This window comes from Anas acuta, chromosome 1 (assembly GCF_963932015.1).
Source record: "Anas acuta chromosome 1, bAnaAcu1.1, whole genome shotgun sequence".
Classification (NCBI taxonomy): Eukaryota; Metazoa; Chordata; class Aves; order Anseriformes; family Anatidae; genus Anas; species Anas acuta.
In genome coordinates this window covers 61,306,097-61,330,464 of record NC_088979.1, presented here as the reverse complement: position 1 = coordinate 61,330,464, position 24,368 = coordinate 61,306,097, and the positions used below count along the sequence as shown (strand labels likewise).

General features: G+C 36.3%; 1 protein-coding gene across 3 annotated transcripts in view; it reads left to right on the top strand.

The window, feature by feature from the left end:
• Window positions 1-24,368, top strand: part of MYO16 (myosin XVI) — a 370,616-nt gene that overhangs the window by 345,323 nt on the left and 925 nt on the right. For all 3 annotated transcript variants that reach the window (XM_068678649.1, XM_068678640.1, XM_068678659.1), the window contains 2 exons: window positions 2,739-2,897; window positions 9,234-9,325. In XM_068678649.1, the coding sequence (XP_068534750.1) occupies window positions 2,739-2,897; window positions 9,234-9,325 (251 nt within the window). The remainder of the gene's footprint in view (window positions 1-2,738; window positions 2,898-9,233; window positions 9,326-24,368) is intronic.

Below are 24,368 nucleotides of genomic sequence, written 5' to 3'. Positions count from 1 at the left end.
AAGATGCCCATTATATTGAAAATTAGTGCAAGTAACTTTGTATAATCCAGATTATTTTGAAACAAAATATGGACTTCTTTCTCACCTCTGAGAGAAAGGAAGTAAGGCACTGTGGAGTGTATTTTCCCTGTAAGATTCTTTTATTTAGCAAATGAAGATGTGCATTTCTTACAATGACTGAATAGAGCAAGTGGAATAACAGATCTTTATTTAGATAGCTGTCCCAACAGATACGTTGCATATTTGTCCACTACTTGTTTCTGCCAATTTATGATGATATTTTAGCTCAATAACAGCTATCCACAATGTTTTGTAGTATTTCATCTTATACATACAATGAAGAAAAGATAACCCTTTTTTTTTTCCCCAAGACCGCTTCATGGATGCTATGAAAAGATATCAATGTACCTATAAAACAAAAGACTTCTACAAAGTAGAAATGCAAGAAAATGTCTTTCCACTTCAACAATCAAATGAATTGCAGATGTCAGGCAAATCAATACATCTTTTGGATATCAAGAAAAATAAGGATCCTAGCCACTTCCCCTGAGACTCTTTATGTAAAAGGTGGCACAATAATTATGTAGGTGGATTATGATCTATAGGCAAGTGCACTGACTATTAACATCTGAAAGTGACATTTCCTTTTCAGACAAATTTAATACAAGCTGCAAAGATGCATTTTTCAGTCAACTTGCTTGTACAAAAGCTAAGTCAGGCATGCTCTTATAATTGTATTGCATGCATTTTCTAGCTCAGACTCCCTTTCTACCGCCTGCCCCAAATCAGTTACTGCGGGTAGAGCTGGCCTAATTTTTTCAGTGCATAGCACATTTGCCTAAATATGCAGTTTATGAAACAGCACCACTGAAACACTCCAATCAGATCTGGCAGCAAATAAGGATCAGGGAATGAGGGCAAAGAAGGGAATAAAAAAACATTGAAATGTTTTATTCTGACAGCTTGGAAATGAACTTTTTGACTTTTCAAAACAGCTTTTTTTGTTAGAAAAGGAAATGTTAAGAAAGATTCAGAGTTAGATAACTGAAAGCTAAACACAGCTAAGAAAGCCCTTTTCAATGAAAGGAAACATTTCAAGTCAACCAAACTGGAAGTATAGTTTCCATGTTAATTCATTTTTAAAATGTTAGCGCTTTGTAACCCAAGATTTTTTTTCAGTTAAGGCATGAAAATGAAAAATTGACCATGCACTCAGCATTAGGTTTGAAAATCTGCAGGCAAAGTATCTGTTACCTGATGAAGAAGTGTTTTTCCTTTTCCCTTGAAAAATGCTCATGTTCTTAGGACTTACAAGGATGTATTGCATCTTTGGGAGAGTTGAGGATGTCACTGGAAGTATGGATAAATGCTATAACGCTGGTTTTAATAGCTAGTCTTTTGACCTTCGTTGGTTGTTGCTGTTATTATGACAAGGCTTAAGAAAACCCAACCAAAAGCAAAGAATAGCTCTTTGAGAGCTGTCACAGAGGAAATATTTCCATTTTAGAGTGCTAAATGAGGGCCTCTGCTCCCGTGTCAGCGACTGTGCGTCAGACCCGCAGCTAACGCCAGCTCTCAGAGGGGATGGAGGGAGTTAGGGAAGCTGAAATGCAGCTAGCCAGAGAGGGAACAGAATTCATCTTTGTCTTCTCTGAAAGAAACCTCATTATGGCAAGGAAACAGGGTGTATATATGTTCACCACCAAACTTACGTAAAGACAGTAAAGAGACAGAAATCCACCAGAAACTGCATAGCCTTGCCAGTGCAGCATTTAACGCAGTCTCATCAGCCCTTCCACAGAGGGCAGAGTAAGCATAGCCTGGGATGCCAGACATGCAGTGGGGCTCTCTCCTGCCATCCCCATCCATTCATGGTCTTGTCTCCCAGCTCTGAGTCCCCTCAAGCCTCTGAACTGCAGTGGAAAAGCATCGCGTGGCGTGCCTGATGGCTGAACACGGGGCTGACAAAGCCTAGCAAGCTTGGGGCCAGCTCAGGGCACTTTGTGGTGGGCTCTTCCGCTTTGTGGAGATGTGCCATCAGTCAAGGGGGGAAGAAGAGAAGAGTTTTGCCCTTCTTTTTGGAGAAATACTTGTGCATTGTATGCAGCCTGTGATGTCCTACAGGATCAGGGCTCCTCTTGGTATCCTGAAGAAATTTAACTAGAAGGCAAAAAGAAATTTAATGTGAAAACCTGGAATGTTATAGAAAGTGATGATGGCTGGAGAGCCTTGACACATGGTAAATAGTGCCCACATGGAGGCCCTGGTGGCAGGAATCTTGCTATGTATGGTTTTGTATTAAAGGCCATTTCATTTCTTAGAAATAAGAGAAACAAAATAAAGCCATGTTATAGCTGGTGCTCGTATCACCTAATACAATGGTGAAAGACATTGCAGTGATGACAGCAGTGTATGAACTCCTGTGACATAGACATGGAACCAGAAATAGGGTCAACACAAACATGTGTTGAGTTTTATCAGCTGATGTATGTGTAAAGAGAACAGTACAAATGAAATTTTGTTAATGCCTTTCAATTTCATAAATTTTAGACAGCTATTGGTGGAACAAAGAAGAACCCTGCAAAAATCACTGACTTAAATCTTCCACATTTATGACTGTGATTGTAGTGATTAAGTAAAGTAATTTGATAAATTTGTATTCTTTGTATTAGTTTTGTCCACTTATGTGCAAAAGCTGGTAGCAAATAGGAAGCTGACAAGCTTTTTCTCTGTGACAGGTGCTGAAACTAATCTAAACTTGAGGAGCAGGGAAGATCCAAATGCATCAGATACTGGATCAGAAACCCAGGATAAAAATGCAAATAACCATGGAACTCAGTCGTCTAATCCACTGTCCAGTTCTGTGACTGCTGAAAATGGAAATTCAGTATCAAATGGTAAGCATTTTTTAATCCCAAAGCTCTTCTAACGTAAAATTGCTGAAGTGCATCTTTCAATGAGCTTTTTAAGATATAGTCAAGCTGGATCTCCTCAGTTGTGAAATATCTGTGTTTCTGGAACTGGCTTAACTTCATATGTATGAACTGATAAGCCCCTCTCCAATAAAAGCTGAATGTGAAGAAAATAAAACAACTTCTGTTGAGGAATTTGTAATTACCTCAGCTCCAAGTCTGTAACTAACCCAAGGCATGGAGAACAGAGATTTGAGACTTTTGACCCTATAATCAATAAAAATTGAACAGAAAATGGAAAATCAGGATCTCCCACTGGTGCAAGTCCCTTGCTAGTGAACGGCAAATTGTTTATAATTGCAATAAGATGATCAAAATGGGGCAAGAGCAATGACCAAATGAAATCTTTCAAGGTCCTATGAACATAATCCTAAGGATATAACACCTCTATTACGTAAAACCATATCATACAAATACGCAAGTATGGTATGAATATCAATAAGACAAATAGAAAGTATTTATTTCAATGGGATGTGGGGGAACAAGTGTTTTGTCAAAAAAATCATAAATGCAAAAGCTTTGAAATGAAAAAATCAGGGTTTATTATTTGAAATGAAGCATTTCAAAATTAAATTATTTTTTTTTCACAATAAAATTTATTCTGCCAAAATAACTCTTCCTGTTCTCTCTGATAACCAAAGCAAAAAATTCTTCCAGTCTGAGTTACAGGAGTGTAAAGGTGCATTCATTCCTGCGTGAAACTGGGAACGCACTGTAATAGAAGAAAAAGACATCTTTGTCCATTATAACTTTTCCCCATTTGTATCAATATAACAATTTAGGGAGGAGGGAACATATTTTCGGTATGTATAACAGTCAGACTGTTATAGCAACACAAAATCTGTGGGTAGAGCAAGGCTTTGATTCCTTTCTATGTAGGATTTTAATCATATATTCTGATGTCCTAATGGGACCTGTGGGAGATCAGCTTTTTATAAGAGCAACCATTTCATCCCCAGATCCCTTAACTGGGAGTTTAATCACAAGAGCTGTGTTTCTTTCAGCTTAGAAATGAAGTGATGATTTATGTTTATAATTTGTGATGATTATAGTTAAGTTAGTAAATGATCGCAGTCACTGAAATAAATGGTTGTTGCTTGAATAAAAGGCCAACTAGTAGGCGAGATGGGTGCTTATAATTATTTGTGTGTTTTTTATCAGTGTATTTGCAACTGCTAGTAGCCAGGGCTATTCTTATTGATAATACACAGTATCTATTATGCATAAAGTAATTATTTTTAAACTATTTGTAAATGGAAAGTTTAATCATAAAGGTGTAATGTCGTGCAGTGGAATTTTCCAGTAAGATATTTTTTTCCATTAAAAAACACTGATTCATCAAACTCAAAGTTTCAATGGAAGATTGCCAATTTTGATGCAGCTTTCATAAGGAATGTTTTTGGTATTTATTGTATACTATGAGCAGAAAAAATGTCCCTTTAGATCTTGCAGTATCCCACTGGGTAAGGAATTAACATTATTTGTGATATTATAAGGCTCAAATCTACATTTTGTCTATCAGACTGTTCTAGAAAAGCTTTAGTTTTACCCTGATACAGACCAAAATCAAAAAATAAATTTTGTTGTACATAATTCTAGTTTTCTAGATAGCATTAATAATAATTAAAAGAATTAACAATATGGAAAACTTTAGTGTACTTAGATTACGTGACCTGAAAAACAGCTTGCCAGTTTACTTAAAAGAAAAAGTATTCCTTCCAGGATTCATCATGATTTCAAAATCTGTCTTTTCGGATATCTCTAGGTAACACTAGTATTTTTTAATGTGTCATAAGATATTTCCATGTTAAATACTTTTTTATTTCTTTTAGTGTATACAAGCTAGTTTTTAGGAAAATAAAACTTGAAATGTATTATTAATTAGTTGATGCTGAGATTACAAAACCCTTGAGCATATAATAATTTGCTTCCCACTGTTACACAGTGGAACTGTATACTCTACTTTTCATTGTTAGAACTAAAATCCAGATTCATGCATTACTCAAGTGAGTTAATACAGAGACACTTTTTAAATATGACTAGTCTTTTGCTTTCATGAACGAAGCAAAGTGTCAGCACCACTTCTCTGAAGCATCATGAAACTTGAAGTCACTATGGTGATAAGGATAATCAACTTGACCAAGATGTTAATCTTCTAACCTGATGAATTCTTTAGAAAACCATTAGTAAGCAGCTAAAAAGCTAGCTGGCTCAGCTTCCAAATAGATTAATGCTGTGTTGCTTTCACAAGCTGAGTTTAATATCTGGCACTGCTGTTTGCTTGGAATTTTAATAGAAGTTTCTTTTTCATTTTATGTAAAGTAATCCTCTTCTTCTTTAGTTTATCTTTAATATTAGTAGTAACAGTTTTCTACAGCTCTGTACTCTAAAAGTAGTACAGAGTACTTTTTTAGTTTTCTTCCACAAACCTTCCATATCTACAGAGTTTTGTTCTAAAAGAAAACTTTTTTTTTTCTTTCTTCTATTTTCTTGTCCATGCACAAAGAGTAGTTATAAAGCGTATAGCAATCTTTTATGCTATACATGTACATGACACTTTTTTACCCCCAGTGGATTGTGTTGTAGAGGTACTTAACCCAGTGTGATCCAACTGAAAACTGAAGTAGCTACTGTACAGATGACACAGTCCTGTTGGACCAAAGGAGACCACTCTGGCTTGGGCTGCATCCTGCCTAATGGTTGTACAAGCATGCACTTCACACTGTGCCATGCATGTATCCAGCTCCATTGGCACCCTGCTGTCCCTCAAAGGAAGCCTCTCTGGTTATATCCTCTTCCCTCCAGTTATAACCGAGGTCCCGTGTTCGTGGTGAAGAGATACACGTGAGAGGAGTCACTGTCTAGTTTATGCTGATAAGCATAAGAGTAGCTGTCAAGAACCTGTCTGTTTCCCCAAGAGCCCTACGCATTATTCTGGTGAGGGGATTAATCTCATCTAAGTTCATCTGTCAAGAAGGTAGCCATTCTGTCTAAGCAGGTCACCTGTGGACTACAGTTTGCTGTACTTTTTTTTTTTTTTAAACTTGACCCCAAATCTTAGCACATTAGGCCACAGGTTCTCATCTGCACATAGAATGGGAGAAGTGTCACAGCAGACAACCTGACAGAAAAGGGGCATGTCCCCATGACACAGGCTACATGGTGTTGAGTGCAGAGTCTTATGTCACCTCCTTGCCCTTGCTGGTGATGCCTCTTTTACACTGTAGCAGCCAATGTGTCGAGTGGAGCTTATCAGTAGATCGAACCCGTGTGTGGATATGGAATCGTTGAGAAAGGTAGAAGGTTTGGGTTATGATTTGTGGTCACAGTTGTAAAGACACAGAGCATCTCTGATGTTGCTGTTGAATTGCAAAATATGCTGGAGGTCAGGAGGTGCAGGCCCCCCAGTTCTGGGGAAGTGGAGCCTTTGAGACTAGAGGTTCTCTGGAACAACAGAAGCACCTCCAGATGTCCACTGCTCTAGATCTCAATAATTTTGAGATGCAAGCCATTTATCTGAAGGATCATAAGAAGAGCATATGAGAGCAGGGCAGGCATGGGAAGAAGGAAGTATAGTAGTAAGATCAAGGTTTGATTGTGGGACCTTCCTTTGAAGTAATATGGAAAATGCATTATGGGGTCAAGTGAGTAAAAGATAGTATTTTTAGTTTGAAGATACATATTGATTGGGACAAGGCTGTATTCTTATTATATGAAAATAATGGAATACATTTCTTTTGTTTAACTTCCCCAGTTGTAGATTGTTGATTGAATCATATTCCCTGCTATCATTGTCACCACCATGTATGATTTCAGTAACCTTACAAAGCAGAATTTTTCCAGAAAAATCACAATTAGACTTACTTCAGGTACTCGAGAATAGTTTCAAGAAATCCCAGGCAATTTGTGCTCCAGCCTGAACCTCTCATTAATTTATTGTAGTTCTATGCCTGTCCCTGCTAAACTGATGCTTCCAACCTTGTGCTGAATTAAGCAAGGTCTTATTCAGTGCACAGCTGTGGTATCCTAATATTTACTTAGGTGTACGTAAAGGAAAACTTTCAGAGTTCAATCAACTACTCCATTTATCTTTCCAAACTTCACCAAGCCTCTGCTTTCCATGTCTGTGCTGACGTGCTGTTGCTGTACATGGAAACTTTACTTACTTGATAAGGCTGCTTATCAAAGTGCTTTTCATAGGAATAAACAGAAAATCATTGATAACCTTATTATTAGCTCAAGGCTGTCATGCACCATAGATCCTAAAGTGTATGAATACAGTGCAAAAGCAGTATCTTTTCCAAAAGCATATTGCTGGCCTAGGAAAGTTTTTCATTCATCTATGGTGTCTACAATCATGCAAATATTTTACAATATATATTGTATTTGAGTTAATAACACATACTTTAGAAGGCATTTTGAGTTAAATAGTAGACAATTTTTTAGTGTTGTTTGAGATATGTACAAAATGAATCCATGTGAATACATTATTAGTTCAGAAACTAATTTTTTTTTTAAAAAAAAGGATTTGGTTTGTGTTGACAAAAATGGATTTTTGGGGGGAAATTCCAAATAAATAAAAACATTTACTTCAAGTATCTCATTTGTCAAAAAATATATGATTTTGCGGAGGAGAAGTTTACAGTTGTAGGATAGGGATTGCTTATTGACTTTAATAAATGTGAGAAAAGAATAGTGGTAACATATGTTTTACAATCCTAGAATGCTTGAGACCATGAGTATTGGACCTTACTCCAATATATACCTTAAAAAAGAAAGAACTGTAACTCAAAATAAAGGGTAGTTCAAAGCAATGAGAGAACAAGGTCAGATGTCCTGATCTGATGCAGATCAGGCAGAACAGGACTGAAATGCTGGGTTCTCACAAGATTGGTCCTGTCTCCAGAGCTGCAAGCAGGGCTTCCACCATTTCATTGCCTGTATGTGTCCAAAAGAAGTCCAGATGATGTGAATCTGTAGAAAAAGCTCCAAATAGTTTACACAAACTTCATTCAGAAGAACAATAGAATTAAAGCAGCTTTCGTTATCTACAGAGTTGTGGAGATGCACCAGTATTAGGGGGAAACTAAAAAACGAGAAAGAGGCCAAAAGAGAATAAGGATCATTCACTCTTTTTAAAACTTTTGTTTTATTTCTCTCACAGAAACAGGTTATTTTATGAGATTTTTCATGCAACTTACACTTATGTGAATTAAATCATATATTGCTAATCATAAAAGAGTTAATGTTCAGTTATCAAAATAAAGAAGTAAACATTTTTAATACAGAAGATAGAGGTTTGTAGGACAAGCATATTTCAATAGAGTGTTTCTATGGCAGTTTCATGATTGAACAAGAAACTGAACAGGAACATGAAACTGAACTATGGGTAGTACAGCACATAATCTCATAATTAGTTCAGGATTTGGTGCATTTGAACTTTGAATTGTTTCCATCACAATTCTGAGTATGTTGTGTATAACACACAAACAGTAGGATTCACCTCATTTCATCTCACAGTTACATATTCCCAGATACTATTCCCAGATTCAGCTTCTCTAGTTTTAGCCACCCAAAAGGTAGGTACCTAGTCTAATGTAAGAGCTGTGGGAATGGTCTTCTCTTAGAGCCCCGCTCTAAGGTCACTGTGCAGAGGTGCTTGTTTCTCTTGTCTCCAGAGTGAGACTGCCTGGCTCTTTTACATTGGATGACTGCTTTTTACACGGCTAAATTTTGAGTATCTAATTCCCATACAGAGAGTACACAATAAGTAAAAAATTACACAAAACAAGCAAACAAACAAACAAAAAAAACAGTATACTGATGAGATGAAGTTGTAAATCCTGGACCTACTCTCAACTTCCCTTGTGACTAGAGACATTAATTTGAGAGCAGACCACGGACCTGTTTTCCATTCCCTTTGCATTGCTTCTGTGATGAAAAGGAGCCAGTGGAAGAGGGGCCAGGGGTTTCTGCATTGCAGGAGGAGTCCCTGGCCAATGTATAGGTAATGTGCTATTTGTAGGCTCTTTCAGTACAATTGCTCCTTCTGTAAGCCAGCATGCATACCTATGATACTATTTGTGCTTGATAAACAATAATATGTCCAGCTTCAGTAAGCATGGAAATAACAAATACGCAGGCAAATGAGAGATGTATTTCATTCTTTTGCAGTAAAACACATCAAGGTCTTTTGAATCTGATGCTGAAATCAGCCAATGCATAAATGTCAGATTATAAATTATTATTGTTCTGCTTTAGGTTTAGCAGAGGAAAATGAATATTCAAGACTGTCAGCCAGCAGTACAGCAGGCTCATCGATTCAAAGACACAGAGAGAGCCACACTACTCAGGTAAAAATGTCATTAATGGTCTAATGGAACCAGTGAAAGAGAGCAATTTTTACTCCATAAGAGAGCAAAAATTTGTACTGCCTGCATGGTGAAAACTTTCTTGATTCAAATCTATGTGTTGGGTGTTAAAAAATGCAGACTTCTCTTACAGGCTTGTACTGAGCTAAGGACAATGATTAATATGCTCTTTTTTCTTTTTTTTTTTTTCTTTTTTTTCTTTTTTTTTTCTGTTGTGAAGATAACCATGCTGCACGCTTAAAATCAAAATATCAGCGTCAATTTAAGTAACAATAGGTCCTGCCATAGTGTGAAGCTTACGCTTTGTGTATATTAAAATTTCTGTTTAGCTAATGCCACTTAATAGTAACAACATAGATTTTTTTGATGTGCATAAGATGGACAAGAAGGAACAAATTTTTTCATAATACATTTTCTTAATTCTTTACTTTAGCATTTTATATGTAAAGAGAAACACTTTACTTTCTAAGTACCCAATTAAGGCATTAAGGCATTAAAGCAATTTAATTTTATTTCACTTAAATAACATTAGTGTATTTTTTTGTTGTCTTTATGTCTTCTTTTCCTAAAACAGTGTTTCTGACTCTTATTTTTATATATATATATATGTGAGATTGTAAGAGTTTTACCATAAAGCTAATTATTGTCCAAAAAGAAAATATTTTGGAGCTGAGAGGAGTTTCCTCAACAGAAAGCTCTCAGTAACCAATGCTACAGTTTCCAAAATACACTACCAGAAGGTAAGGGAAGTATTTTATCACACTTAAAAGATGTTTTTTTTTTGTTTGTTTGTTTTTCTCTGTGGGGGACAGATGAGATTTCATTATGATAACCTGGCCATAACAAAGTGAATGAATCCTTGTCTGTTGGCTCCAACAGGAAAGGGATTCTACCTTCAGCATCATATTAGGTGTTAGCATAACTTTGAAAAACAATATGTTGCAACTGATCAAATATGTGAGCAAAGTAGTACAGAAGTCTTCACATTTTGTTTTTATGCCCCACTGTCCAAAGCACAGGCAAAACTGCATCACTTAACTCTGAATTGAAGAATTGTGCCAAGGCAGTACTCAGCACTTTGCTGATCTCATCAGATATATGACAGCCCTGCCAGAACTGCACTGGCACACACAGGCACATACCTTTCTTGTGCAAATGAACAAATCTTTGCCATCACTACACCCCACTGACAGGCCTACTGCCATGTCACCATACTGGAAGGGGGTATGGGATTATAAGGACAACTGGAGATGGTATATTTATACATTTCTGATAAACGACCAAATCCTTAACGGGCATGAGAGTGGCCAAGGAGCACTCTCCAGTGAATGAAAATCCCAAATCTCAGACATTGCTGCAGTGATAAACCTTACACAATGACACACAGTCATTGTGGAGCACCTTACACCTCTGTTGCAAAAGAGCTTGCCTGGGATCAAGGGTGCTCACGTTTAAGGTACTACCTCAGTGCATTACATGGAGAGTTAAATGAACTGGACCTGAAGAAGTAATTTTCCTCTTCTTATCTTTACAAGTGGAAACTGTATCCTTATGTGAAATTAGTCTGCACATTTAAATGCTTTATTTTAGAAGAAAGTCTTTAACCATTTGCAAACTTCTATATTTGATTCTTCCAACATTACTTGCCAAAAGCTTAACACAATTTCAGTTCAGTACTTTGAAATGTCACTTTTCAGTAAATAGATGGTTGGCAAAATGTCTCACAAATCTTTAAAATATATTCCATGCCATGTACTCAGAATTACATGCAGGGACGATCCCTAAATGCAGCCTTAATAAGAACTGTGACAAGTTTAGAGAAGGAACATGCAGTTCAGTGATTTTTGATACAATTCTCTTAATGAATAAACATCTTCCAAAATGGCGTTGCAGAACGAAAAAGAAAAATCTTCCTCCCACAAAAAAAAAAAAAAAAAAAAAAAGAAAAGAAAAAAAATCTGTGTTCACAGGGCTGAACATTCTTACTGTAAAAATAATTCTTCACTATTTCAAAAGCCTGCCATATATCTGAAAATGATTGGTTTTAATTACAGTTGACATTTCTTAGCAGGCTGCGGATGAGTCTTAACAGCATACAACCCTATTGTAAAACTCTTTTCCAGGCTTTGATACAATAACCTTATCACTTTAAAGTAATTCTTGTACAGACATATGAAATAGGACAGATTGTTTCACAGATCTTTGAAGGTACTGATTGACTAATTGCTTTAGAGAGAGAAACATAGACTGGGTCCTCGTGTTTCTTGGCTGACACTGTCATTTCAGCTAAAGGAAAATGGTTCATTAGCCTTCAGGGACTTCTAATATTTATGTATTTTTTAATATCTCCCTGCTAGTTCCTTCCTGAAGTGACAGGAGTTAATTTCATTTTTGTCACAGGATCTCAAGGCTCATATACAACCAACTAAAGTTTAGGTATTGTAGCTTGCAGTACCATCATATTGTCACATAAGGTGATAATTACCTGTGCCACTGCCTGAAACTTTCCACACACTGCAAACCTACACATTTCAGAGAGCAAATTTTTCAGCTCAGTATCTGTCAACATGCATCATAATGATCAGTCTTAACAAATACTTCTGGAAGCAATTATTGGTATAAAATATCATGCAGATTTGAGCTCAGCAACTTTACTGATCATCTCTAAAGTGAAATCTACTGAAAACAAAATAAGTTCAGTCTTGACCACAAATGATGATTTTCTAAGGCCATTATTCCTTAAGGGTCTACTTTAACAGGATGAAAAAAGACAACAATTGAAAAAAAAAATGTTAAAATATTACCAAAATATTTCTTATTTGAAACTTGCACAATAAAATTATACTTTATTCTGCTACCAAAAATAAAAAAAAAGAAATAAAGAAAATAATTAAAAATAAAGAAAATAAAGTTTGATTTTTGTCTCATCGGAAGAAGTGTGAACAGCAAAGTATGATTTTTTTAGCTAATGCATTTTCCTTCATATTGTATTGTGGCTGTACAGTTGTAGATTTCCAAGTGATTTTATCTATATATTGCAAGTAAGCACAACATAAAACATAAAGAACTTAACATCAGATATAAATCTGTAATATCAAAAAGTGAACCTTAGATTTGGGGATCAAAGCTCTCAGAACCAGTTATCCAAAAGTTTCATGTATTTTATTTTGTTCAGATAATAGGTCTTTAAGAAACTGTTTATTAGCAAAGAAACACATGTATTCTTCTCAGCAACCCAGGATGCTAGGCTCCATGTATTTTATGTTTTCTTTGTAAAACAAAACATTTTAGTCAAGAAAATCTTCAAATGTAAACTAGAATTATACAGCAAAACAACCCTGCAAGAAACAATATCCAGATCCACCCTTACAGCAAAGCCTACTTTGCTCTTATCATCTAAATCCAAATACATCAGCTGCAGGCAGTGCATCACACTCAGCTACTGCAGAAAGCCTTTTTTCAGCTCACCTGCTTGCTTCCTGAATGTTAAAAACCGGGAAACTGACATGTCCAAACTTGATTTAAAATAACTGATTTTAAATTACTGAAATGCTGGCTTTTGTCAAATTCTTCAGTGATTTGTTTAAACATTTTGGGACTTTACAATGTGCTTGGACCCGTAGTGTTGAATTCTTACCCCATAATTTTCTTCCAGAGTCAAAGAAAGCACCAAAATGGGAGATATGCTACTTCTGGTCATTTGTGCCATAATCTTGTCTAGGTAGAAGATTTTGTTACAACCAAGGGTTATTCGTGTTTAGTCATACCCCAGGAAGTGATCCAAAGCATATTGGAGGCTTCACAAATGTTGAAATCAATTAGCAAGATCTAAAAACCAAAATCTCATCTAAACTAAAAAAAGCTTTAGAAAATAGTGCCTCTGTGCTCTCTTCCTTTTACAACAAAACAATTTCAGTTCCCTAGCCAGTCCAATGGACTGTCTTCTCTGGACAGTATTTATTGCTTCCTCTGTTCTCAATGGCTCCTGTGAGCATGTATATTTGAAAGATGTGGGCATAAAGACTATTGAGATGTGTAAGTTCTTTGGCATATTAGAAACATCAGCAAGACAAAATAGAGACAACAAAAGCAGGAGTGTATCTTTGGCACCTTGCACAAAAGCTAAGCAGCCCTGTCTTCTTTTTCACAGATTTAGGACTGTATTTTTTATTTTTGATAAAAATATTTTAAAGTTGTTATTAACATTCGCTATGAAGTGGGATGTGGTGTGAGAAAGACACTGTGTAATGAAGAAAAGCAGACCAGCTAAAAGACTTCTTGTTTCTTATGTGGGCAGCAAGAAACAACATGGTCTGTCTGTAAAGGGATAAAATGGACAACCTGGAGATAAAGAACAGATGGGAATGAGGGGCAGATTAAAGACTGGAGTGTTAATAAGCTTGTGTGTGGGGTGGGAGCGGGAAGAAAAACAGGCACCAGTTAAGGGATGATTCAGAGAAGAAAGACTGGAAGAAGTATAAAGTATAAAGGAATAGGGGATTTAGAAAGAGGAAAGAAGCAGAGCCAGACAGAAAGAAAAAAAAAGAAAAAAAAGAAAAAAAAAGAAAAGAAAGATGGAAAAAAGAGGAGAGAAAGAACCAATGTCAGATTACAGCATAGTGGGGAGAAAAGAGAGCAGCACTAAGGAATTAAAAAAGTAAAAAGTGATAAGTGATGTTTCAGATGAGACATTCAACTTCATACACATATCAGTGTGATATTTATATTCTGCAAAATACAAATAATTGCAATAATCCACCTTCACCTATAGGGTGGTTACTATGCAAGTTAGTTCACAGCCACAGTGTCCACATGTATCAGAGGAAAAAGGTCGAAAATTTCTGATTAACAGATGCAAAGCCTCTCTGTGCAGTTTATTTTTTTCATGACTGAATGTTGGCTTATTTGAAATCAAGTGAAGTCATATGCATTCAACATCCAATGGAAATACTCCTAGAACAAGACTTAAATAATCAAGCAGCTTGCTATCCTAATAGTAGTGGTTGCCTACTTCTGTGAAACATGTTTTGTCTGTCACGTGCTCAAAAGGTAAGAGATAAGATAAAAAATGATGATTTTTTTTCACATATTGTTATATTAAAAAATCTGCAGTCTTATCTCTTCTGTTTTGTTTAAACCCCATAGAGCTGGTTGGCAGATTGCAGTAATATAGGAGCCAACACCTGACAATGAAAAATTGGAAATGTCTTTTCATATTCATGAAGAATGTATTTATTGTTTCATTATAGCTTAAGCCATAGCTCTTATTTCATGAAATCTCATTGCTTTCAGCAGTCTCTTCCTTCAGAAAGAGCTGCATATTCATTATAGTTTCAAGGGCTGCCTTTGTTCCTACTTGATTTAATATTTGTTGCCAATCACTTCTTTTGTTGACTGTTCAGAAGTTAAAAAAAGAATACTCAAGAATGTGATGTGTTGCTACCCCCCAGCCTATTGTCACGTTTCTAAACACTGGGCTCTAGCATTCGTTATTAATGTCTATCGGGTTTGGCTATTAGCTGGAAGTAATCTTTGAACATTTTGAAGAAAAATGTAGCAATCAACCAAGTCTGGTATAATAATAAAATCACCAATGCCGTTGTAAACACATAACATCCAAGAGAGGACACAGAGTGTTTCATATTTATCATCAATCTGAATCAGTACTTCCCCCTATATTGTGTTTTGTTTTATTGTTTTGACAATAATATCAAAGAATTCTTCTTTTAATGTCACATCCAGACAAAAATCAGGACTTATAACACAGTGCAGCTTTATTTTTAGAAGACTTACAGCCAAAAATGTGTACCTTATATATTAAATACTGTGAGGTAATGTGTACTATAAATTCATCAGTAGGTACACGTATCTAGTATTGCTGTGTTAATGGTGTTTGGTGGGCAGATGCTCCCCTCCTTAGCAAGTATGTCCTAATTCTGACTTCTAGCACTACACTGTGAACTCCAAAAGGGAAGGTGCAGATTCTCTCCCTTTGAACCAGTAGATGCCCTGATCAGCTCCCTACACATTTGAGGCCCCTTTTCCGTCTTTCCACTTCCTGCTATGACTGTTGAGGAGAAGGAAACAAAACCTCCCAAGCATCCCTTTGCCCTCTCTAAGCTCAGGTAATTGGCTAAGATATATAGTTATTCTCCTTGGGCTGCCACAATGGCCAGTGGGTCACCATAAAAGGCCGCTTTAAATTTCTGTTCAATGGGAGGGTGGTCCCGTAGCCCATGGACAGTACCTGCGGAGCATGACTTCACTTCCGAGTTCAGGGTTTTAAGTGCCTGGTATGAGAGAGAATAAATCGGTCCCTGTGCCTGTCACTCTCTTGCATTCATGTACTGCCATATCCATGTGGATCAGCTGGGATTTGGATGGCTAACAGCCCATAAATTAAGTGGTGTTTGCCTCTAATGTTGTTTGACCGTAAGCGTAGCCTTCTATACAAGGGTGATAGATACATTAGAAAATAGGAATTGATGATGGTTTTTGTAATTGCCTCAAAAGCATAGTGGCAAACATAGCTTCTAATTGGCGAGGGAGATTTTTGAGAATTTCACAGAAAAATGATTGGCAAAGTAATTGATATTTCATCAAGTAAAATATCACTCTTAATACCACAGAGTACTAGTGTTAAGTAGCAGCATGCTTTCTGTTTTTTGATGTTTGTTTGTGTTTCTGTTTACGTTTGTGTGTGTGTGTTTTGTTTGTTTGTTTGTTTAGTTTATGTACAAAGTGGTATCAGTATTGTTGGGTCAGCTGTTCGGAGACATCTACAATGGATGATTTGTTTTCAGAACTCATCTTGAGAAAGGCACAGTTGCTATCCTGAACATAATCTTTTTTCTGACACATCAGATGTGAATTATGAGGATGCTCCTGAAATTTTTAAGGAGCAGTTTGTAGTCAGTATGCCTGGAGAGAGAAATACTGCCTCAGAGGAAAAAAAAAATAAACAAACAATATATCAATATATTTCAGTATTAAGGGGAAGTTTTAGTCACTCTGGTAAGGTGTCATTTTGTAGCTGACAACAGAAATGTAGAGTATAGATAAACCCAGCCAAACCAAACAATAATAAATAAATAATAAAAACCCACAAGATCCAAATAAATAAATAAAATGCAGCCCTGTTTTGAATGTGTGGACTTGTCCAACTGTATTCCCAGCTCAAGTAATCAGAGAGCCTGAAACGTGTTCTGTCATACATTATTGAATGTTCCCTACCTTCCTCCAATATTATTTTTTTTTGCCAGATTATATGTTAGAGCTATAGTGACTTTTTATAGTGACTTTATTTTGCAAAGATACAATATTATTGTTTGATAGCTGAAAGATCTCGTGGAAGATGAGGAGCCTAATTAATCTATAATGTTGTGGTCCCGGGCATGTTACTGCTTCACTGAGGGAAAGGTGAAAAAGAACTGAAGATCAACCATTGCTTTTGCAACTACATTTTGTTCCTGGGGAAGCAAACAAACAAGTAAACAAAAACAAAACAAAACAACAACAAATAAGAAAACCCATCAAGAGTATCTAAGAGCCTGAGAGAAAATCAGACAATTTGTACCAGAAATAGAATTGTGGTCAGATTAAAAATATGAAATCTGAGTCACACCAAAGATGTGTGTAGCCCAGGATCCTCTTGAGCAAAACAAGAAGACACTGCTGCCTCAGGAAACAGGGATTTCAGGGTGCCTCTTTCAGAGAGACTCAATGTACACCCTCCCAGTTTCCAGCAGCCTGTGAGGAAGAGACTTCTGGAGGCAGAGTTCATTTTATACATAGCAATACTTGGTGGACTTTTCTTCCATGAACTTTTGTGGAAAATCCTTTCAGAAAGCCAAGCCAACCCACAGCAAACAATAGAATTGATTTTCTGGGGAGATGAAGTTTGACACTTCTCCAAATGCCATGTGATAGCAGAGGGATGGAATGAAAGATGCCTGTACCCAAGTGATCTCTGCCCCCAAAATATCCTGCTTCCAGCATCATGACATGCTTGGAAGAAAATTAAATCTGTCTCCAAAAATCAAGATAGCTGAAAAATTCTTGTCAGAAAGGAAAAGATTTCTTCCTGATTTCTGTGGTGATTTGTTTTATTTTAAATACAAAGTGTTAGTTTTAAGATTACCCACAGATTTTAAGTATCAGCAAGGTTCTAACTTCCTTTGGTATGTCATTTATATATCACTTGATCTGGAGCTAGTTTATTCCTTTGATGTAAGAAGCACATTAATCAAATGAGGCATTTTGTTGTTCAGAACAAAGCAAATGCAATATATATCAGTTATAGATCTCATGTTTAACTGTTTAAACTGGCATAACTTCTTCAGACCAATTCCAAATTTGTACCAGACAGTACTGATCTGCTTTGTCCTTTTGTCCTTTCCAATAAATCCATTTGCCATCCATTTGGAGAGTATTATTTTTGGAGATTGTAAGGTTACTATTTCCAATACAAAGGAAAATTATCAGCAATTTGAGAGAACAATTAACTAAAATCACTTTACGGTTGCATATTATATATCAAGTTATTATGTCCAGTGGGTATGCATTTACAAAAAAAATGCATGTCCCAGCATTCACAAGACAATTGGATGAATCAGCTTGGATCCCAGTGGTACATTTGTATTTGAAGGTTTTTAATTGGAATTTAGAAGCATGTAAACTCATTTATCACAGCCGTTCTCTAATCCCTGCTGGGGTCTTACGTGGCCAATGCAGGTTTCCCAATCAAATACAGATTTACATATTGATTTGATTTATGTTGAGTGCTTGCCTAGGTTTCTTAAAGCACTCTTGTTTAACTGTGTTTTCCCCTCGTATCTTCAAATTAATATTTTATTGTTAAATAACACGTAGGCTGACAAGATTTTTTTTTCTTGATTCAAGAGTTGGTGGAAATGCAATCCCTTCCTGATCTGTGACTTTTTGTAACAGAGAAATAAAAACAAAACATATCTGTTTTGGTACCGAAAAGGGTGGGATTTTTGAGGTGTTGCGGTGTGTTTGTCCTGTAGGTAGGAAAAAAAGATGTGACTTTTATGTTTGGAAGCAGTCAGTGTAGGGGCTTCTAAGATAAAAAAGGAAAACATAAAAAGATGAAACCATTAAAATGAGTTAGAAACATTTTGCATGAGAGAGATGCATGCCTGTCACAGGTTGAATCAAAATGTGCTGCTCTCCATAATAATTACACAGAGCAAGAATTATTTCCAGAATTACTGAATGAAATTGTGTCTTGTGAAATGAGAGGTGAGAACATCCTGATCACTTCTGTCTTTAAAACTGATGATCCGCAGGAGACCCATTGGGACTTGCAAACTACTTTTAAGGGTTATAACAGAGATAACTGTGAGTCACCTATTGATTGCAGGCTCAAATTTGATCTGCTTACATTTTTAGACAGTCTGCAAACTGGAAAAAATTAAAGTGTGGAATTCATTAAGGTAGTTACATTTCTAAGATAATTATGATAATTTATCATCAACATTTTACCTTTATGGCATGATTTACTATAGATCCTGAACTGATGTTAGAAAGGTAAAATCACTGCCCTTATATACTCAGTCTCCCCATGGATTTCATGATGGGACTTCAACTTTACTAACAGTTTAAAACACTAATGGAAGAGAAACATAATAAAACTGCAATAATTAATTGTGAGAATCTACTGACAGTTACTTTAAAGCACCAGCATTGAAAAATCTATTAAAGAACATAATTAGTAATATGTCTCTGAAGGGAAAATATGGACTAGCTATCTCCTGCATATGTCTCAGGAGTACAGGTTTATATGCTATACTTGTCTTTAAACTGTATTGTGATTAAAAATCTGTTTTCTGTTTTACTTCGATGTCTATATTCAGGAATTTTACTAAAGCTTACAGAAGCAACTAAAAACTGAACTATAATAAAGCACATAGACCTATGCTATTTTGTGCATATTTATTTGTAAGTTTTAACATCCAAGAATGTAATTAAATGCTTCTTTTCATTGTCTAGTGAATTTCTGATAGAAAAATCACTGCAGTTGCAAGTGACCAAAAAAAATGACTCGAGTGCAATACACATATTTTTGAAAAAATCAACTGTACATTTTGCCGTGGAAAGAGCAAAATTAAGAGAAATATTATTTTATAAAAAAAAAAGAACATGCTAGTGCAAATTAATAAATCTCTGACAGACACATTAAGTCCTTTTGCCCTAGCTTAATGAGTAAGACTGTGTAGTATTTGCCACACATAGAATATAAATTCTTTGTTACTTCTTACTCTTATGGAACATCCTCTGTAAAGTTATACTATTTGATCTTTTAATGCAGAATGAATTTCCAGAGTTTCTACAGCCAAATCCGTAAATAATTCTGAAGTTAATTTTAAATGGGCCTGTTAATCTTTTTATCTGGCACACCTTTTTTGTCACAAATTATTTAAAAATGTGAAACTTCCAACTTTTCATAATTAAAATGCTCTATTTTTTAACCAGCCTAAGAACTAAGTCTAATTAAAGTAATTTACGGACTTATAGCTACTCGTCTTCATTCTAAGACAAATTTTAAAGCCACTGTCTGCTTTAGACCCTTATAAAGGAAGTTAGGCAGAATTTACAAGTTCGAATCCAGGAAGACAATTCAGGAACTCATTCTCCAATGAATGAGTTAAAGTGCATATTACTTGGTAGGCACAATCATGCTCTACAATTTTCACAGTTGCAGCATACACCCTAAGTGATCTGTCTCTAAGTTCCTATCTCTTGTGCTCTGAAACCACAAGGGGTTCACTCTGAAGGATTTGCTTTAGCACACTTATGGATGCACACATATGGATGGCACACCTTAGCACATTGCACAGGAACCAAAGTCCTTTTCCTAGGGCTCAGAGTCCAGGTCTTGTAGTTGCAGTGTCCTAAGGTCACCCACAGGATGTGGGAACTCAGTTTCTTCCTTAACCTGAAATAAGTCAAATCTACATCTTCTGATTTCCAGATGTACTTTAACTGCTAAATCATGGTGAAAGTCCCTCCATGTTTGTTCTGTTTTAACTAAGCCATTGGTGCTCCACCACAAATCAAAAGCCATAGTGCCAGGAGGAGAGTGCCTTCTTCCACAGTGCAGATTTGGGCTGTGAGGTGGGAGGAATGCTCCTGGGCTCTCTTCCCAGGGCTACTCATTAGAAATTGGTTTTGTTCATCCTGCTATATTCACAGTTGAAAAGATGGACCTTGTTTAACTGCTTCACTCTACTGCAATCCACTGAGTTGGCAACTCCGCATGCTCTTCTCTTGTGCATCACTGTCTTTGACTCTTTTGCTTTTATTGTCTGCTCAGGTAGGACTCTGGATACCAAACACAGGGTAGGTGTTTTCACCAGATGACCAGGCTGTTAAATGCTAGCTATTCAAATGATATATGTTTTTGTGGGTCTAGCCTAAATGGTGTGTTGCCTATGTCTGACTGACCATTGACTTTAAGTAGGAAAATCCTGGTCTACAGTTAGTTCCATCTCTATCCGTTAATGGTTGAAGTTGTTTGTTCAGTGTTCATTGAAAAGATTAACACTCTTAAATTACTTACTTCCTACACACCTTATTCACCTTTCACAAAGTATCTGTTCAGGGTAGAGAATAATAATGAAGAAACATAGCTTGCTGATTTACATTGTGCTTCATGTAAAATAATTCAGTAAATCTTTTTTTCTATAATGAATATGTATAATAAACCTTTAACTTGTCACAGGTCTAGTCATGAATGGAAAAGAGAAAAGATATCATCTTGTTCAATAAATCTAACTAAATTAATTGATTCATTTAAAATTCTGTCATTTCTTGTGCATTTCCTCGCATTTCATTGCCACTGCATTTCCATCGCACATTCTTCATCCAGATTGAAATACAAACTTTTTCCAGCCTATTTCCCAATTCAATTTCATAATGAACAGAGATTTGAGATATTTTTCCAGCTGTGTTTAGAAAATATAATAAAGATGTACACTTATTTGTAGACTGAACTAAGATTTGTCCACTATACACTGGAAAATGAGCTGTATAGAGAAACTGCTGGCACATTAAGTTACAGCTTGCATAAGCAGGGTCAGGAAAGTAAAGTGCCTATAATCTATAAATAGGAGGCATTTGACAATTTCCTTGCCCAGGCAAATTGTACTTGCTTTTTACCCTGCACCTGGGTGCTTTTATGGTTCTTGGAAGAGTAGTGGAGCTGTCTCTATTCAGATACTTTATAAATCTTTCAGAACTAAAAATTCCTCTGTAGTTCATTAGAGTTGTGCTATCAGGCTTTAGTCACCTGAATGCAGTTTCAAATGATCAATTTTAAGTATATATCTACCAATGTTTAAGTACATCTTTGTTTAATTATTTCTGAAACTCCTTCATATGAAACTATTGCGATGACAGTCTAACACAGTTTTCTTTTTGTATGTTCTAGCACATCTCTGAAAGTCACACCTAATACAGGCCCATGAAATGCCTAATGTTTAGATGCAAATAAGGTGTTTAAATTGGGAAGACTGAATTACAATCTACCTGTTTTCTGAACTGGGTTATGCCAACAATCTAAACCCACAAAAATCTATACAAATCAGTGACAGTAAGCTATGGTGCTTCTCAAACTATACACCTGTTTCTCAGGATAAAAATACCTTACCTCTCTTTCTTGATAAATTGCTTCCAATTTAAAAAGTTTCTTTTGTCTTCTAAACTTTCCTACTCACACTGAAAAGTAGTATGTTTTGTTACACAGGAAGTCTCTGAAACCCATCTAACAATATCTGTGGAATGTTTTGTTTACCTTTGATTTGCTGGGATGCATTGGTGCATTTGAGGTTGGACTCGATGATCTTGAGGTCTCTTCCAACCTAGAAATTCTGTGATTCTGTGATTTTGTATAAACGTAAAAACAAAAAATGGTTTTGATTTCATAGTTGTGTATGGTGGTCTGGGATGACATCTAAATATACTTTAATGGAGTCTTTCAAACACTTTCCACTTTTCTTCTTTTTTTTTCTTAAAACCTGAAATTTATAATAGTACTAGAAATTATAACGTCTTGTATTAATATATAGGTTAATTCATTTCTTTTTGAAATATCAGCCAGACAGAAATTATGCAGATTCCTAAAAGACCTTCAGGTATATCTGTGTAAGGGCTTCTTCCATCTCCGATGACACATGTGAAAGGTCTAACTTGCACAGGACGTATTTGAAGCAGCATTGTGAAACCTGTGTAAGCCTCTGTACCCAGGTACCTGCTATTCCACTACAGAATAACAGGAGCCACAGGCAAGCACAACCTCCTACCCCAGGAACCTCGTTGCTCATCGGGGACAGAGATGCCCCTCATGTCACTTAGCCCTCCTTACAGCTGGAACCAACTACATGTGTAGATTCTCTTGAGCATTTAAAGGCACCACACATCACTTCCTTTATTGTGGTGACTGAAATGCAGCCATCTCTCATTATGATCAGGAGTATAAGTGAAGCCTTGCCAGGAATAGCCATACTTTTCAATTGTTGTGGTTGTGTGAAGAAAGCTATGCACATTTTAGTCATGTACAGGTGCCTCTCCTAGATGTCCCTGTGGGATTCTTAAGAAGAAAGGCAACAGGATAAGGGCTGTGGGCCATTAGCTGTTTTGATGGGTTTGGTTCATATTCCCTAGATTCTCCTTCTGCTACAGAATATCCTCCAGCAAATAGTTCTCAGTACCTAGTCTAGGTACTGCTATACTGAATCTTAAGGGACAATGCGACTCCATAGCTCCTGGACTTGTGCTGATGTGAGGGCTTCAAACTGACTTGTACAAAATAAATAATCATTGGAACAGAAAAGTTAAATGGAAGGGAACAGTTTTCTTTTAGGTGTATTGTGAATCTAATTCAGAACTACTTGGCTAATTCACTATGAGTTTATAAATATTTTCAGGCGGACTGAAACTATATTTCAAATCAATAATGTATTCTCTGAAGGAAGACAAATGCCAGCCCCCAATTCTAAGGATAATACACATCTGTAACAGGAACTTTATTAATTCCAAACAGCAAAACAGGTTATACTTTCTTGGTTGTGGTTATTCAGGTATTTACTTTTAGGGGAAAACCCTTGTTGCTCCTGCACCTGCTATTTTCACAGTGTAAGAATATTTTCTGAATATAATTGTATTGTTTGACAACAGTTTTAAGACCATGTTGTTAGAAATACAGACTACTCATCACAGTAGTTAGTTTGTTTTGTATGTTTCTAAGGCCTGTGTTCATGTAGTCTTTGCTGACACAAGGGTGTTTTTTCCATTTAGTTTTTGACATCTACTTCATACTTCAGTTTTGCGACTTCCAGATATTAGACTGAAGGAAGACAATTCTACTTCATTAATCTTCTTTATTTTTTGTGTAAACGGTGATAATGGAGGGGGTGGGGACAGCATGTTAAGCACAAAGTTTTAAACCCTTCTGGAGGAGAACACTGCTTCAGATTATTAACAGAGTTGTTTGATCTCTTTTTGTTCAGTTGTAGCATAAATGATAGTAGCTTTCCATCAGCAAAAGCGTAGAACTTGACTGCTTATACTCATGCATCTTTTTATTTCTTTAATTGTAACTGTCAAAATGGGAGCAGTCACCATCCAACATGGCTAAGCCAGGGCACACTGTAGCAGTCTCAAGATTTTGGTTCATCATCCTACTAGTATGTGTGAATAAGCTTATCTTGCTCCATGGGGTCCTTCTGCAAATAATAGATGTAGTCTGTGGAGTGGAAGGTGGTTCACACCTACAATGGGGCCTGGCAATATAAAATACCTCTCATGAGTTCAAGGCAAAGTTATTTTGAGGAAAGTCATGATTGTTTATACCGCATTATACATGTCACTGAGCTGTTTACAGAGGATGATAAGAAAATGGGACCTGAATCTGCTCTGATTGCAGTTTTATGTCAATGACAGAAGCGGCACAGGATCCTGTGTGGAGGATCATTCAACAGGGACATTGCAGTTTTACACTGCC